At 38.2% G+C, this 19,266-nt stretch overlaps 1 protein-coding gene across 2 annotated transcripts in view; it reads right to left on the bottom strand.

The window, feature by feature from the left end:
- Window positions 1–681: 681 nt before the first annotated feature.
- The window catches only part of HEPH (hephaestin), a 148,855-nt gene continuing 130,270 nt past the window's right edge, over window positions 682–19,266 (bottom strand). For both annotated transcript variants that reach the window (XM_087813456.1, XM_087813457.1), the window contains 6 exons: window positions 10,431–10,537; window positions 9,158–9,383; window positions 6,625–6,764; window positions 5,584–5,746; window positions 3,139–3,183; window positions 682–914 (listed from right to left, as the gene is read on the bottom strand). In XM_087813456.1, coding sequence (XP_087669582.1) covers window positions 682–914; window positions 3,139–3,183; window positions 5,584–5,746; window positions 6,625–6,764; window positions 9,158–9,383; window positions 10,431–10,537 — 914 coding nt within the window. The remainder of the gene's footprint in view (window positions 915–3,138; window positions 3,184–5,583; window positions 5,747–6,624; window positions 6,765–9,157; window positions 9,384–10,430; window positions 10,538–19,266) is intronic.

Genomic DNA, 19,266 nt, shown 5'->3' with positions numbered 1-19,266 from the left:
ACTTTAATATACAGGAATTTCTGTCTAAAATATGGAGAAGACACTTAGCATCCCCTTCAATGTGATTGTGCTAGGAAATTGGAGGATGGGCTTTCTGAGGAGCTTCTGAGTTCAGAAGTTAAAGGTGTTCGTGGCAACCACCATCCACCCACTTTTCCAAAATAGTTTTCTTCTAAAAAGAATCAAAATACAATTTGGATCTTCAAATTTCACCCCACTCATTCCCTCATCATGCCCATGCTCTTAGTCCTTAGCTTAGATATAGATTATCTTCACGCTCACTTAGCCTTGGTTCAGAGTGAATTAGCTTAGGTCCTGGAAACAAGTAGAAACCTATTCAATGTGTTTTACTCTTAGTATGTACTTTGTGAGAAGGAACAGGTTTTAGGCATTTCCAGATCTTCTAAGTGTCAGTGTGTGATAGAATCTAGCCATTGAAATTTGTGATACATAATACTAGGGGACTTACCTAGCCCCAGGTTCCCAAGTGGAGCAAAGAAACTTAAAGAAAAAGAGGAAGTATAGCATTTCTATGTAAATAAATAAGTGAAAAAATACCCAGACAAGTTTGATTCTCTCCTATGCCTGTCTGCCATCCATGTCCCTTTTACAGTGAGGTGAGCTGCTAGTCCATAGCCTGCTGAGAGAGCAATCCTGATGTGCAGTGCCAAGATCCAGCTGTTAGTTCTTGAGGGACAGAAGCTTAAAGCTGTCATCCAGGATTGACCTCCTGTTGCGCCGTAGTTTTTTTTGACGATGTTGGTACCATACCACACCACCAAGAGCCAGAGCAATGAGGAGGAGAAGGACACCTGTGGCAATTAAGGCAGAAGCCAGCATCTCGATATCCTTTACAGGGATCTGCATGCCCAGCATCCTCACATTGCCTTCTCTAATGTCTCTGGAGATTGTTGCTGAAATGGAACAAGAGGAAAATGGGCACCTTGGGCTGGAGCATACTTTAAAAGGGGCACTTGCAATCTACTTCTAGAAGAGAAAAAGTAGTTATATCCAAATACAACAGAGGAACTATCCCTATTCCTAAAAATACCACCTGATGAAAACAGACTCAGAGGTTACAGTGACTTGGAATAGCAAGATGTTACAGCTAGGAATGTACTTAGGAAGTATTGAGACCACAATTCCCCTATGGAAAGTGCTAAGACTCAAAGTAGGAAAAGCCTTCATAGAAACATATGAAGGCCTTTGATGTAAAAAGAAAATAACTGTATTTGGTTTGCATGGTTCCAGGCAGTAGAATTAAAAGCTATAAGTAGAATCTCCAGGAAAGAAGTTTGACTCAATGATGTAACTTATCAATGCTCACTTTGACTGTTGGACTTTGACAATAGCCTCCCACTGTGTTGTCTGGTCTCTCATCTCTTTGAGTCACGATAACACTGATGTCACATTGATCTTTTTAGGTGGAATATTCAATTGTTTGTGTTCCTGGCATGCAAACTTTTAATGATCTCCAATTAACCTATGGAGTAAAGCTCAGACTCAAGTCAGTCATTCCAGCTTTCACAATCAGGCTCTAACCTGCTTTTCTAGCCTTATCTACTACTCTTCAGCTATAGCAACTCATTCTTTGTTCTGCAGAATAAGCGATCCTCTTTCAGACCTCCAAGGCTTTCTCATGCAGCTCCCTTTGCTTGAATACCTTTTCTTCCTCCTCAACTTTCTATCTCCAGTTTAAATGCTACAAGTCTCTGCAAAGCTTTCATCAATTCAGCTGGACAGTTAAAACTCTTTTCTTCTGTGTTCTCAAAGTATCTGTACTGTTTAAACTCCCACAATTTACTTGCTTGAGCCAAGTTACCTAATCCTCCCTCATTTCTGTACTTCACTTTTTTTTTTTTTCCAAATAAAGGGGATAATAACTATAATTAACTCAGAGGTTTATTGTGAGGTTTAAGTGGGTTAGTATTTATAAATATTTAGCATAGCATCTGGAAGATAGTATATGCAAAATAACTGATAGCCATTATTACTGTTTGCCTCTTTTTTTAAAGAAAAAAAATCTTTATTGATTTCAGACAGAGGAAGGGAGAGGGAGAGAGAGAGACAGAAACATCAATGATGAGAGAGTCATTGATTGGCTGCAGCCCGCAACCCGGGCATGTGCCCTAACCCGGAATCAGACCCCTATAGCCTGGATCCTAGGTCGACGCTCAACCGCTGAGCCATGCCTGGCTGGGCTCTTTGCCTTTTTAAAACAATACATAGCATCTAACACTGCAATTATTGTTTTTCTGTCTCATTCCATTTTTTAGACACAAATCTTTTGAAAAGTAGTGTCTATGTCTTACTTGCTTTGATGTTCTTGACATTCAGAATCTGTTCACTGAATGTTTAACTGGATGAACATATGTTCTTATAGAAGTTAAACAAGATAAAATTCATGCATGAATATGTATGGTGCTCCGCTCTCTCAGTCTCACCTTACCTCTTCACAACCCCCTCCAGGATATATCCTAGTTCTCTGGTTATCAGTTTTTAAGATACATAAGAAGATCATTAGAAATTTTCCAAACATAGCTGAAAAAACTCCAGACTAAACTGATAATCTCTAATGCTCCTTCTAGCTCTCATAACTTTTGAATCTTTCTGAATCTTAGTTCAGGAAAAAATGGGGTAGAGAATGAAAGCACTATTTGGACCTACACTAGGTAGAACAAGAATCTGTATTTTTCTTAAAGGAAAGAAATGACTGGTTTTAAAGAATAAACTGTTTGGTATTCCATAGATGCAAGAATAAAAATGCCTGGTTCAGACTTTATGGTATTTGTTCTAGTTTCACACTGTCCCTATGGGCTATTCATGACTGTGCTACAGTTTCTTCATGCCCAATTCAGCAAGACCTCGAATTTTCTTACCACTTACACATTAGGTAGTAGACTAAGATATCAGCCTTCAACTCAGGAGGTTAAGGGAGGCGCCAGAGAGAATAAACCTACTGAGGGAAGCTGAAACTGAAATCCCTGGCTTCTGAAGTTTTGCAGAAATCTTAGAATGCTTTCTGCTAGTATTTTGATCCATCTTTCAGTCATGTGGAATCCCATATATTAGAGACACAGACCTTCCTACAAATGCATACTGTATGTAACTACCCAGTCTGTGCATCACTCTTCCTACCTTTTCCAATCTCATTGGTGATGGTGGTGATAATGCTTACGTGCTCTAGAGAAAAGAAAAAAAAAAGATAAGAGGTTAGTCTTATCATTCTCTTGATCAACCTACAGGCTCACTGTGGGAGGTTGACACTGGTTGGAGAAATCTCTGTGGTATAATAACCAAAAATGAAGTTACCTGGGATTAACTAATTTATGGTTAAAGTCAATATTGGTATGTAAATTTGATTTTGAGTAGTGACACAAAATTTGAGCAAGTGCATAAACTTAGGAGAAAAATAAGCCATCCTTCTGCATTATTTATATATTTATTGGTACTTCCTCTATTACCATTATTGCTCTTTTTGCCACCCTTTCCACCCTCCCTTCAGGAAGTCCCTACATATTCAACCTACATTCCTATATATTCAACCACTTTTCAGAATAATTCTTCCTTTTCTTGCTTTAGTGAGGCTGAGTTCTTCTTTAAGAACTATGCTTCCTTTACATCCTCTCAGTAGTGCTTTGAGATTATTGTTCCTCTCCTTTTTGTAAGACCTATCTCTTTTGAGGCTAATATTATTTGGCTACAATAACCGCACCACTTCTTGTCACTGTTACCTAGCAGCTCTTTTCATTCATGGAAGTCTTTAATACCTGGCTCAATCTTCCTCTTCCTCAGTTCTCGCCCATCATCCAACACTCAAGCCTCACCATTTCTGAATCTCTTAACTCCAACAACTTTTTCAAGTCTACTCTAATTCTATCAACTACTCCCACGGTCACAATGGACTTTTTATGCAATATTGCTCCATCTCAAAAATCTAAAATCTAACAACTGCCTTCTATCCTTTTTTACTCTAACATTTATTCCATTTCACCTGTTATTTCCCTCTCATGAAGACCTCTAGCTCTTGGACCCTTCTATTTTTTCCTAACTTGCCAGCTTTATCTTGTCTTTTCTTCTGTTCTTGGTGAGGCTAGACTCCATGTTCTGTCACCTCAACTACAAACTTACAAAGAGTGTTAATAATAATCTACAAAAAAAACAGTAATTGTAATTTCCGTGTATTTTGTCTGGTATGCTAAATGCTGGTGGAGAAAAATCACACAACTACAATATAAAGATCAGTATTCTTTGTGTCCAACTTTAACTAAGCCCTCAATGCTGCCTAGCAATAAATAATTAATTTCCACTTACTCAGAGTTAACTTTTATTTCCCATTTCCCAGAGTGGTTATTTCAAACACTTGGCCACTCTCCTCAAGTCCCTTACCTGACTACTTATCCTTCACTCTCAGCATTTTGATGACACATAAATTAATCACTTGACTTTGGTTCTAAGGACTGACAGAACACAACAAAGAATTGTGTGCTTATCTGGGTGGTGGGAAATAGTACTAGAGTAGTATATGGAAGCCACATTCTAGCAGTATGGGTTACCAGAGAACAAAACTTTTCAAACACACAGGAAATCATAGTGTACAATTATTTGTCCAGGCCCTGGGGAGTAAATAGCAGAGCTGTAATCCCTACCCTGGTTTGCTAAGTCTGTTTGAATGCCTGAAGACTTTCTCCCACTTTCTATTCTTGACAGAGTGCCAATGGCTGGCAATCCCAGAATATTTACCTTAATACCACCACTTTCCAAAAACATATGGCACTTAAAAGCACAGGAGAAAAAAATTCCTGGATTCCTGTGGGCCCCAGGAAATTTTATATGGCTCTTTGGAAGGAACATAATGCTAAGGACTGAACTCAGGCCAAAAGGCTTAAGCAGTGAGAGACTTAACCCTTTAATGACTCAAATGCATAAAATCCAACACAGCCTACCTTTCTATATTTTTGGCGACTAACAAAGATTTATCGGTAAGGAAATTACACCAGCTATTCTCTCTCCATTAAAAAATAATAAGAACAAAAAACCATTTTTTTTTGCTCTTGGTAGCAACTCTGTTTGGGATAAGTTGTAATTAAAGACTATTATTTCTTTCTAGCCTTAGACAGAGTTGTTCCAGGACAGAAAGAATTGCCTTTCACAATCCCCACAAAGAAAATCAATTAAGGGATGATTATTAGAATTATGTTTCTTCTTATTTTTATAAATGGATATATTAGCAAAATTCCTTGAAATAGTCAGAGACTCTAATTCTAAATAATGAATTTATATACAAAATAAATATATTTTAATCTAAGGAAGTCTGCACTAAGCATCAATGTCAAGAACCCAAGCAGTTTCAGGCTGTTTCAATTGATTTGAGCTCAACAGGTGTCAAGGAAATTAGAAGGAAGCAAGAGAAAGGGGGCAACAGAGAATAAGAAATATTAGATGGAAGAACACATAGGGTACATGCTCTGCCTTAAAGTTCTGGATCTTCTGGGATCAGAAGGGCCGGTGAGACTTTTTAGGATTATCTGGCTTCAATAAGCTAGACAAGCGCTAGGCACAGCTTGTGTAGTTAGTCCTTACCTCTTTGGGACAAGACAGTAAAGAGAGTTTCCATGCCAGCATGGACATGGTCAGTAACATGGCAGTGAATCAGCCATGTTCCAGGGTTGCTGGCCACCATCTCTACAACCTCAAAGGTCCCTGGGAACAGATCCACCACATCTGCCCGGTAGCTCTCTCCATTCTGCAAGAGAGATTGGGGATGAAGAGGAAGTGAATAGTATAGAGATCACCTCACAGTTTATAAAAACCAAAAGGCTTGGAAGTCCACATCAGGTACATAGGGTTCCAATTCATAGACCAAAGACCAGCTTAAAAAGTCTACTTTATCTTCCCAATGAACCTGCCCACACAAGCTAAATCAATAAAGACACTTTCTCCTCCTATTTATTCTTAAAGTATTCCAAAATAAAAGACAGTGCAGCTACTTTTAAGAGACTAAAAACTAGTGTCTCCATACTTTCCAGCAGGCTGAAATCTGGGAAATTTGGCTTAAGCCTTGACCTCTGGGAAGGAGTCACATACTTTTTTTAGCAATGAAAATCAAAATAGTTTATCCTTCATATCATCACCTTTCTTAGTACTTCAAGATCTTTACATCTATATCAATGCCTCCAACTCTGTCCTTTTTCCTAAAACTAAATCATCTTTCTTCAAAACCTACATGTTTTGTCATGTAGGTCCTTAATTGAAGTTCATCTTATAATATATGAAGTACTTTCAGATTCTGAGACAACATTCTGAAATTCCTAGATCTTGCAATTACAGCTCATTGCATCTCAAGTCTTTGACTGAGAACCAATTATATTGATTCTTTCAATCTCCTTACCCATAAATAAGCAACTTGTTTCTTCTATACCAGAGTGGAAAGCTAAGACTTAGAGAGAAGTGATGCTGGGATATGCAGTCAAACTAGAATTTCCACCTCAATTTTCTATGTACAAGACCTCTCCTCTTTTAACTGATTATTATCTTGTTCTTTGCTATCCCTGTCTTCCTCAATGACTGTTAAAGCACTCCAGTTAATCACCCTTGAGGAACTCAGCACTCTTTCTAGCTCACCCGGTAGAGGAAGCTTTCTGCATGGAAGTGGACAGTGTGCAGGTCAATATCTTGGCCCATGGCTAGCATGTACCAGGTCACTCGTTCTCCTTTGTACATGGTAAGACCCTTGAGGTTGGCATAGAGCTTTCCATTAATGGCTGTAAAAGAATACAAAGTCTTATATCTCTCATTTTGACTTCCCATTGTTACTGCCCTAGGGTTAGTCCCTATTATCTCTAATGATAGCAATAGCCTCCTAACTCCTCTCATCTCTTTTCCATTTGTTCCCCTCCAGTCTGTCTTCCACATTGGTGTTATAAGAGTGGACTTCTAAATAACTAATATGACTATGCCATTCTGTTGCTTAAAATACTTTAATACCTCCTTTCTGCCCAAAAGATTAAGCTCCTGGCTTCTCAACTCAGCCAACATGGTGCTTCAAAATACAGCCTCAAAACATTTTCCCAGAGTAATTTCCCGTTATCCAACACACTTATTTCAAAAAAGGCAATTTATTCACTATCCTTCATATGTCTCAATATGCATATTCGTTGTGGCTTTTCTCATGTTTTTTTTTTCTTCCCTCCCCCAAATCCTGCTTTCTTCTATCCATCTGTTCAAAGCCCAGTCAAACCTTCACCTTCTTCAAGAACATTTCTTTGATTAGATCCTCTCAATACCTCTCATTCTCTGTATGCTTTCCACCTATGAACTTCTCCAGTATTGTCTGTTATGCTTTTTGGAACTCACCAGAAATTGACTCTATATTTACTTATTTCTTAATTTGTGGAAACTCATATCCCCAACTAGACTCTAGGTTCCTAGTAAGCAGGAAATGATAGTAATATAGTAATATAGTATTAGTTCCCTTATACTCCTCAGAAGACCCAGCAGACACTGGAGCTTACAATAAATATTTTAAAAAGACATTACAGTTTTGGAATTAATAATTATATTAATGCATAGGCTACATGCTATACAGTAAAGATAATAAACTACTCATTGCCATGTTAATTAACAGTGATTATGTCCAGGATTATGCCCACATTTCTCCACTTCTCATGTTCTCAAAGAGGGAAGGTAACTTCCACTCTACACCTCAAGAGGGAAAATAATGAAAGGGACATTTATAGCCATCTCTGGTTTTCCTCCCACCAAACTGAACTTGAGAAAAATACACTAAACATGCTCAACCCAGCCTTTTCTGAATCTTCTCTCTCTTGAATCTGTCTGGCCATAGAAAGGGGTGCAAACAGATTTACAATTCCATTGTGGAAGAGATTCTGCCCATAAAAAGGAAAATGGCTAATGTTGGCCATATATGTCAATGACAGGACAGAAAACCTATCTATTACAGGAGGAGTATTAGAACCCACTTAAATGAAGAACTAAATTCAGTTTTCCAATTAGCCTTTTCAGTAAGCTCACATTTGATCTCAAACGTCTCTTCCTCTTTCTGAATTGGTTCATGAATCTCAAAGTGAAGAGAATGATATTATCTATTTGCCCTCAGACCTCAACGTTATTTAACTTTATCTTCAATGCCAGCACTCAAAAAGTGCTCAACCAATACCTGATAGACAAATACCTAGATCAATTGATACATGAAGACTTTGGATGAATGAACATATAAACAAGCATATGGAAATGGGCATTAGCCCAACCCCTGCACTAGTAAGATCTAACTGTGCTTACTCTCTTTTTGTCCTGGGCATTTTATTTCTTTAATTTGACAGAAAAAAAAATTCACTTTGTAGTTTGTGAAACATCTGTTCCAATGTGAATTGTTCATATATCCATCAAGGAGAAATAACTAGAATCCATGTGACAATGAAATACTACTTTTGAATTTCATTAGAGTCACTATCAAAGCTACCCCTTATGCTCAGGTCAAAGGGATATCACATTAGAAGGGATAGTGAAAAATCACTTCATCCATTTCACTGAACTTAAGTACTCCTTCTTATTTGAGATTTTCTCTTATTTTAGAAGAGGTACACATATTTCTAGAACAATGGAAGGCTTGAATGCACAATGTCCCTCCAAAGTCCACTTAAGCATCAATAAACTCTCCCTTGTAAGTAATATAAACCAACTATGTTACTCTCTGCGGCTCTCTCCACCAGTTCTTCTATCTGTAAATTGAATTTTTAAAAATAGGCTACAAGACAAGTTGTCCATATTATAAAAGCAAATTTCAGATTCAGAGTGATAAATAAATAAAATGGTATTGAGAGACTAAATTCAGGACTTTGAAGCAGAAGAACCCTCAGCAGCCAGCTCACCAAATACATTGAGGGTCATAAATGTTCATATGTGCTAGTGTCACCACAGAAACTTTACAGGGTGAGTTTCCTGTTTTCTGAGCACCTGATCTAATATAGACCACATATCTATTTTGTGTATATAAATGTAAAATAAGAGGAGACATTTCTTGCAATTTGTGTCTATTCTATCTTCCTATCTTCCCATCTTTTCAGGAATTATGCTCCCTTAGGTAGTAATGGGTCTACCAGATACCCCCATATAATCAGTGGGGACTTCTACAGACCATGCATTTTATTACTCTCCAAGAAAGTTTCATCCTGTAGGTTAACACGGTCTGGCTCCTGGGGCCCATGGGTTGCCACATTCTCATCCAGATACCAAGACTGGTTCTCATCAAAAATCAAGAATAACAAGGCAAATTCTCGGTCCATGTCATTTCGTCCTCCATGGGGCTCCAGGATACCCTTTCTGCAGATGACCAAGGGCCCCACCAAGCCACTATACATGTCCTGAAAATGGGAAAAAGAGAGAGTGAAAGATATGAAGTTGCTCCTGATTGGCAGTGCTGTACAGAAAGCCAGGCTGACATTCAAGTTCCCTCTGCCCTCAGAACTTCATGATAATGTCTTACATTGATAATCATTTCAGTATGTTATCTGAATTTATCCTCACAACTATCTTGGGATGCAGGTAAGATGTGATATATAACCTTTGTTTTAGCTAGGCTAGACTATTCAATGATCTCTAAACCCACTAAGAACTTTCAAAACCCAGTGCTTTTTCTTATGCTGTCTCTTTTTTCTGAAATGTCCTCTCTTCTGCCATATTCCTTATCATATGGCATATTGCAATTCATCTTTCAAGACTCAAAGTACCTGCAACTTCCATTTATTGTGAAGCTTTCTCCAGCTTCCTTCTCTTTCATCCCCTCCTACAAGCAGAAGTAATCGTTGTCTTGTGGACCCACATCTAACTATTTTATATGGTTTTAAAGAGCTGCTTATATGTAGCTAGCATTATAGTTTATATTAATCTCTCCCCCTAACTAGATAATACTCTTTGAATGTGGGAACTCTATCTTACATTTGTATCATTTAAAGCACCAAGTAAAATGTCAAAGATGGAGTAGTCTCTCAATAAATAATTGCTGAGGTCTGGTTGTAGATGGGTGGCTAGACACATGAACCCATTTTGCAGATGAGGACACAGAAGCAGAATGACTTATCTAAAGTCACTCCAAAGGCAAGATTAAACAAAATTTGAGATTATAACCCCAATCTCTTGACAAGCAATCCTGGGTTTTTTAAATGAGATCTTATAAAATCCAAAAAGAATAAAGAAAGAAAATGCTCAGGGCAAATATGTAGTGTTACCTATTTCCTTATTTCCTCCCTGTCTATTAAAATAAGCCAAGCATTTAAGGAATTTCACCTCAAACCTTGGGCCTTAGTATTTCAATGATGGGCTTTTTACTACACCTATTTAATAGCTTCTATTTTGCCAGTCATTTTGCCCATTTGCGAGACTCACCTTTGGGAAGCCAACATTGTATTTACCTTGATGGGATCTACTGCAGAATAATAAATCCAGGAAACACAAGCAGAATCATTGGGTCCAGGGCCAGATCTTTCTGGGATGTTCCATTTGTAAGTGAGAACCTCACCTAGGAAAGGCAACATGGACCTCTAATTAGGCCAGGTCAGAAATTTCTCACAACTCTGTAATCTTCCAAAGAGGCTATGGTGGGTGAGTTCCAAAACCTTTAAGATTATTCTCTGGTCCTGCTGGGCGTGGCTCAGCAGTTGAGCATAGACATAGGATCCAGGAGACTGCGGTGTGATTCTCGGTCAGGGCACATGCCTAGGTTGCGGGCTTGATCCCCAGTCGGGGGTGTACAGGAGGTAGCTAATCAATGGCTCTCTCATCATTGATGTTTTTATCTTTCTCTCTCCCTCGCCCTTCCTTTCTCTGAAATCAATAAAGATATATTTTTAAAAAATTAAAACAAAATTTAAAAAAAGATTATTCTCTGTCATTTTCATACCAGCCTCCATTTTATTTTGTGTGACTTTGCTTTTCTCTTTCACAGAACAACCTCTTCTACTAACCTTTTCCTTAGGGGCCCAGGTCTTATCATCTGGTAAGGAAGCTCTGCTACTGTTCTCTCTGCTTAAAATGTCTTCCCTTCTTCTTCTTCTTTTTTTTTTTTAAATATATCTTTACTGATTTCAGAGAGAGGAAAGGAGAGAGAGAGAGAGAGATAGAAACATCAATGATGAGAGAGTCATTGATCGGCTGCCTCCTGCAAGTCCCCTACTGGGGATCCAGCCAGCAACCCGGGCATGTGCCCTGACCAGGAATCGAGCCCCAATCGCCTGGATCCTAGGTCAATGCTCAACTGCTGAGCCATGCCTGGCAGGGCTGTCTTCCCTTCTTTAGCTTTGTTTTGTTCTTTTCCTGCTGCTGCCTCCTATATGGAGCTGACACCCCAAGGCTCTGTCTCCAGTCCTCGTCTACTTTTTCCATAGTCTGTCCATGGAAGTTCTCATCTGCCTTTCTGATGTCAATTATTATCTATGTATTATCTTGCCATTAAGCTCTAGTCTGACATTTTCAATTAGATACCTGGGCATCTTTTGAAAATTATCCTGACAGTACATCAAAAACTAAAATTGTTTAAAATTCACCTCCTTGTTTTGAAAAAATGCTGCTAGTCATTCTGTGCTCTTAGTGTCTAGTAAAGATATCAAAACCATCCTAGTTCCCTAGACTCAAAACTTCAGTCTTCTTTGTATCCTTACCTTCATGCACAAATCATCCAACCAAATGCTAAGTCTTATTGATTGTACCTCTACAATGTATTTTATAGCCATAGTCTTCTCTTTCTAATTCCCAATATTCCTGCCCTAATGTAGACCCTTGTTTCTGTCAACTGGGCTATTAGAAAACCTACCTACAAGTTTCTCTGTCTCTAAGTCTTGTCCTCTCCAATCCATCTTCTGAATGATACCATATTAATTTTTTTTATAACAGATTTATCAAGATATAATTTGCATACCATGGAATTCAACCATTAAAGTACACAATTCAATGGTCTTTATATTCACAGAATTTTTTATCCATCATCACAATCAATGTTAGAAAATTCATTGTCACAAAAAATAACCCTATACTCCTTAGCCATCATTTCTTAATCCACCTACTCACCCAAGCCCTGAGCAACAACTAATTTACTTTATGTTTCCATAGATTTTCCCATCCTGAGCTTTTGATACAAATGGAATACTACAGGAGTGACATCAACAAGGTGGAAGACTATCAGGTCCTAATATTCATTTCTCCCCCAAAACAGTAAAAAAAAAAAAAAACAAGAAATAAACTATATACATGCAAAAATAACTCTGAAAGTGTTTTGGAATACAATAAAGAGCTTGTAGCAACTCAGTGGGAAAAAAATGAAAATGGACATAGAGTAAAATGTAGTATCTTATATATAACCCCAGTCTGGCATAGCTAGGCACCAAGAGGGAAGCCCATTGTGATAAAGGACAGCAGGAGGACTCCAGCAACCCTTAACATCAAGATGTCTTTCTTGATGCTGACCCCAGCTGACTGAGCTGCCAGGAGTCCATACCCTTCTGCCATCTCTATAAGTATAAGCCACAATCACTCTGTCTCAACCCAATAAAAAGTTGTAGTTCCTCTACCCTTCCCAAAAGGAGCCTCCATCACCTTGCCCAACAGAAAAGATTCTCCCCTGGCCTGCCCGCTAAAGGAGGCATTGCTGTGTACTCTGCGCAAAGAGCCACTGCCAATATTCCTTTCCACCAAAGGAGCCATAGGTGCTTTGCCTTCAGATCGACAAGGAGCCATGCTATTATGTCCCCCAGAGAAGTTGTTACCATTCCACATCTCTAGAGGGAACCATCACCACTGGAATCCTCCTGAGGAGCCAGTTCCAGTCTTTGCCTCCCATAACCAAATGGAATTGCTGCCCTTCCACACCCTCCCAATGAAAAGGAGCCATCAATGTCAACTTTCTCAGGACAAGGAGCCACTGGTAATCTGTCCTTCCCCAGAAGGAGTTGCTACTGTTTCATGCATCCCAAAGAAGCTGGTTTCACTCCCCAAACAAAGAGCCATTGATATTATTTCCCCTCAAAGCTGTTAACACCCCAATTCCCCAAGAAGAAGCCACTGATGCCAACTCCATCCACGAGGGGCCACAACATTTGTGTTTTCCCAGAAAAGGAGCCACTGTTTTACTGACACTTCCCACACACAGGAAGCTGGTGCTACTTAGTCCCCTAGAAGGAACCTAGTTACCCTGTACAGAAGGAGCAAATGTTGCTCCACTCCCACCAGAATTAGCTGCAACTTCGCTTCTCTTCCTCAACAAGACATCAACACCACTGCAGCAGTGAGGGGGTCTACATCACAGAATTCTGGAGCGTGCTACTTTATGTGCATCTCAAAGACAGCTGCCAGAGCTGCTGTATGTGACACCCACATGTTAGATATGGTGCCAAGAGGGATGCCTTCAGCCAAGACTCTGCCTCATGGGGTAAAATGTGAACAGGAGGACCCAAATAGCCTTCAACATTGAGGACTCCAATAGCCTTTGTTACCATTGTGGACACCTTCAGAGTTGGACACTGAGGACCATTGCAGTATTCACTGACACTGACCTCAGCAGATGGAGCTGCATAGAGACTATACCACTGTGCCCTCCCCAGAGCCAGAACCAATGTCGAATACCCACGGAGGCAAAGCTGGTGTAAACCCACCCACCTGACACCCTTGCACTCAATCATAGGTGAAGGTCTTTTCCCATGGAAGACAGTCTATAAATTGTGGATTCCTCAAAAGTGGAGATATCCATGCAAGGCTAAAAGAAACAAAAATAATCAAGGAAATATGACATCACCAAGAGAACACAGTGATTTTTCAGTACCAAATTCAAAGCAACTGAAATCTACAAATTGCCTGACAGAATTAAAAATAGTTGTTTTAAAGGAGTTCAGTGAGCTACAAGAGAAAACAGATTGACAACTAAAAAATTCAGGAAAACAATATATGACAAAAATGGAAAGTTCAACAAAGATATAGAATAAAAAATAACCAATAGAAAACCTGAAGCTAAAAATATATAACGAATGAGGAGATATAAGATGGCAGTGGAGTAGGTGGAAGTTGCACTCATCTCCTCCCAGGACCAAACCAGAATCACCACTAAATTATAGAATAATCAGCTTGAATAACCAACTAAAGACTAGCTGAAGAGAAGTCTTATAACCAAGGATTTACAGAAGAGGCCACATTTAGTCTGGTAGAAAGGGCAGAGAAGTGAAAAAGGCTGGCTCTTTACCCACATGTACCAGTTGAGAATCAAGAGAAATATCATAGCTGCAAATTTTCCCCTGAAAGGTGAGAAGTGCACAGAATCCCCAGACTGGAACAGTAGGGCCAGGAAGAAAGGTCCACATAACATCTGGCTGTGAAAATCAGAGGGGATTCCACCTGCCAGGGAGAGACAGGAGTCTGCTAAGAACCCAGGCAACCTCATAAAGGGCCAGCACACAAAAATATTATTTATGGTTATACATCCTGGACTCCAGGGGAGGGATGGCAGCCCAGAGTAGACTGAAGTCATACAGGGAGATATTGGGTTGTGTGGCTTCAGGAGGAAACTACAGGGACAGCTGCCATTGTCCTTGTATTGGCCTCTCACACACCTCACACAGGTGACATTATTTCTGGGTTCAACACTTTCCTCCATGCCATGTCAACCTAGGGGAATGCACTAGCCCCACCCTCCCTACTGTCTATGGCTTCACCTTGCCAAACTCATGCCATGTGTAAGAATCTGCTGGTGATGACCAGCCTGGACCCATGGTACATACTTTCTTGGAAATCTCTTGAGGAGGTTTATTTTTCTCCCACATGTTCCTACCAGTGCCACTGTTCCTGTACAGAGCCTTCCCTCCACAGGGCCAAATCTTAACCTGTTTTAGCCTGATGAAACTACTGGCTTCATCCTGATTACTCCCTGAGATCCTGCTACAAAATAAAGGTCCACAGACCCCACGTGGGTGATGACTTGCCTTGATCTAACCTGAGATTTTGCTGAGTGGCCTCTGACCCAGTATTCGTGCCAAGTTTTAATGTGTATTAACCAAGTGAACATCAGAGGCTCTTTTAGTGACTGAACCTAAGAGCCATCCGGAAGGCAGAAATAAATCTTGGGGTGTCTTGGGCCTTTTGCTGACCTGTCCCCAAGCTTGGAGCTGGTGGAAGCTTGTTTTGGTACATGACTCAGCCTTTGCCACATGCACCCGGGCTCAGCAGAAAAAGCCATAAACTGTGGATCTCTTTGTACCACCTAACATAGCCTGTCACAAGAGTAGTCTGATATTGACCTGCCCAAAAGACCCCAGAACCAGCATACCAAGTGGCAGCATTCAGATCACATCAGAGAATGACTCAATTAGCTATGCAAGTGGCACATTTAAAGAAAGATCTCAACAGGGAACAGAAACTGCAGGGGTGAATTCTACTCCCAGTGTCAGCCCCTGCAGAGGATCTTTTATGCTATGGTTGGGGTCAATCCTTATAGCAAACCAACATGAGGCTCAACCTCACCCATGGATGGGCCAAGAGCAACCAATACTCAACTACAACAAGAGGGCTTACAAGGAACTCGTATCCTTCAGTACAGTAGGGATGGGCCTGGAGAATATTATGCTAAGCAAAATAAGCCAGGCAGAGAAAGACAAATATTACATGACCTCACTAATATGTGAAATCTAAAGAACATAATAAACTGATGAACAAAATACATTCAGTGACATGGAATTATGGATCAGATTGATGAATCTCAGAGAGAGGGTGGGGGTAGGTGGGTGGGTGGGGTGAGATTTACCAAAGAATTTATATGCATAAATGCATAACCCATGGAAACAGACAATAGTGTGCTGAAGGCCTAGGGAGGGGAGTGTGTGTGTGGGATAATGGGTCAATGGGGAAAAAGGGGGACATCTACAATATTTTGAACAATAAAAAAATAAACAAAAAGCAAAAACAAAAAACAAATAAAAATTAATATTAAAAAAATACTCATATACCAGATGCATTTAATCCATACTTTCAGAGCAATTCACCCCAAAGCAGTAGAATATACATTCTTTCCAAATGCACATGGAACACTTTCTATGATAGACCACATGCTGGACACAAACAAGTTTCAATAAATTTAAGAAGATTAAAATAATATCTAGCATTTTCCCTAACCACAATGGTATGAAATTAGACATAAATGAAAAGAAAAACCTGAAAAATGCAAAAACACATGGAGGCTAAATAACATGTTACATACCAATGAATGGGTTAACAATTAGATTAAGGAGGAAATCAAAAGACACCTTGACACAAATCAAAATGAGAACACAACAACCTAAAATCAGTGGGACACAGAGAAAGCAGGTAATTCACAGCAATACATCAAGAAACAAGAAAAATCTCAGAAATGATCTAACTTTCAACGAAAAGAACTAGAAAAAGAATACAAACAAAGTCCAAAGTTAGTAGAAGGAAGGAAATAATAAACATTAGAGCAATAATAAGTGAAATCGAATCTAAAAAATAAAAGATCAATTAAACTGATAGCTGGTTCTTTGACAAGATAAAAAAGATTGATAAACCTTTAACAAGAATCATCAAGAGGATATTTGTAATATTTTCAATAATAAAGATAAATTTTCAAAAAGAATAAAAAATTTTCCTTCTGAAAAACAAAATGAATAAAATCAGAAATGAAAGAGAAGTAACAATTGACACAATAAGAATACAAAAAATATTTTAAAATTATTACAAACAAATGTACACCAACCAATTGGATAGCCTGGAAGAAATGGATGTATTCCCAGAAATATACAAACCTCCAAAACTAAATCAAGCAGAAAGAGACAATCTGAACAGTCCTTTTAAAAAGAACAAATTTGAAGCAATGATAAAAAAAAATCCCCCCCAAAAAGTCCTGGACTGGGTGGCTTCACAGATGAGTTCTATCGACAATCAAAGAAGAATTAACACCTATCCTTCTCAAACTACTCCAAAAAATTCAAGAGGAGGGAAAACACCTGAGCTCATTTTACGATGCTAGCATTATCTTAATTCCAAAACCAAGTAAAGACATTACAAAGACAGAAAATTATAGGCCAATATCCTTGATGAACATAGATGTTAAAATCCTCAACAAAATATTAGCAAAGTGGATCCAGCAGTACATTAAAAAGATCATACACCATGATCAAGTGGGTTTTATTCTGGTGATGCAATGTTCATACAATATCCACAAATCAATTAACCTGATACCCCAAAGAAACAAAATAAAGTATAAAAGTCATATTATTATATCAATAGATGCAGAGAACAAATTTGATAAAATCCAGCACCCATTAATGATAAAATCTCTCAGCAAAGTGGGAATAGAGGAAACATACCTCAACATAATAAAGGCCATATATGACAAACCCACAGCTAACATCATACTCAATAGGGAAAAGCTAAAAGCATTTCCCTTATGATCAGGAACAAGACAGGGGTGTCCACTTTCACTACTCTTATTTGAAGTAGTACAAGAAGTCCTACTTATAGAAATCAGACAAGAAGAATAAGAAATAAAAGGCATCTAAGTTGAAAAAAAAAAGTGAAACTGTCATTATTTGCAGATGACTTGATACTGTATATACAGAACCCTGAAGATTACACCAAACATCTACTAGAACTGAGAAATAAATTCAGGAAAGTAGCAGGATACAAAATAAATATTAAAAAACCAGCTGACTTTTATACACCAATAATGAACTATCAGAAAGGGAAACTAAGAAAATAATCCCATTTACATTTGCCTCAACAAAACAAAACAAAACAAAACAAAACACCTAGGAGTAAATTTAAGCAAGGATGTAAAAGATTTGTACTCAAGAAATTACAAGATACTGAAGAAAGAAATTTAAAAAGATACAAACAAATATAAGATTGTACTGTGGTTATGTATAGAATTACCATCATTAAAGTGTTCATTGTATCCAAAGCAGTTGATAATTTCAACACAATATCTATAATAATACCAATGTCATTTTTCACAGAATGAGAACAAATTATCCAAAAATTTATATGGAGCCGCAAAAGACCCTCAAGAGGTACAGCTATCTTGAGAAAGAAAACAAAGTTGGAGGCATCACACTACCTCAAATCAAACTATACTACAAGACGATGGTAATCAAAATAGCATGGTACTGGCATAAAAATAGATACATAGATCAATGGAGGAAAATAAAGACCCCAGAAACAAATCCACACCTATATAGTCACTTAACATATGACAAAGAAGGGAAAAACATACGATGGGGTAAAACAGTTTATTTAATAAATGGCAATGGCAAAAATTGGACAGATATATGCAAAAAAAATAAAACTAGACTGCCTTCTTATAACATATAAAAGAATAAAATTAAAATAGATTCAAAACTTAAATGTAAGTCTTGAAACAATAAAACTCCTAGAAGAATACTTAAGCAGTAAAATCTGACATTTTTCTTAGCAATATTTTTTCTAATGTGTCTCCTAGGGCAAGAGAAACAAACAAATGGGAAGAACTACATCAAACCAAAAAGATTTTGCACAGCATAGAAAACCATCAACAAAACAAAGACAATCTACTGAATTGAAGAAGGTATTCACGAAAAATATATCTGACTATGGGTTAACGTCCAAAATTTATGAAGAACTCATATAACTCAACAGTAGAAAACCCCCCACCAAATAGTTCAATTTAAAGATGGGCAGAAGACCTGAATAGACACTTCTCCAAAGAGGATATACAGATGCCCAATAGACACATGAAAAGATGCTCTACATCACTAATAATCAGAGAGATGCAAATTAAAACCCCAATGAAATACCACCTCACACCTTTCAGAATGGCTATCATCAATAAGTCAACAATAGCTTTGTTGATGTAAATATAGGTTCCTTACAGTCACTATGGAAAATATTATGGAGTTTCCTCAAAAAATTAAAAATGGAACTGCCTAATGACCAAGCAATTCCACTTTTGGATATGTATCTGAAAAAAACCTGAAACACAAATTCAAAAGAATTAATGCACTTTTATGATCATTTCAGCATCATTTACAATAGCCAACTATGGAAGTAACCCAATTATGCATCAACAAATGAGTGAATAAAAGAGTTCTGGTACATATATACAATGGAATATTACTCAGCCATAAAAAGGAATGAAATCTTAACATTTGTGACAGCATGGATAGACACAGAGGGTATTATACTAAGTAAAATAAGTCAGTCAGACAAAACAAATAAGATATG

Source organism: Miniopterus natalensis, chromosome X (genome assembly GCF_054644295.1).
Source record: "Miniopterus natalensis isolate mMinNat1 chromosome X, mMinNat1.hap1, whole genome shotgun sequence".
In the NCBI taxonomy this organism is placed as follows: Eukaryota; Metazoa; Chordata; class Mammalia; order Chiroptera; family Miniopteridae; genus Miniopterus; species Miniopterus natalensis.
Note: the sequence above shows the minus strand (reverse complement) of the source record. Positions and strands in the feature narration are given on the sequence as shown.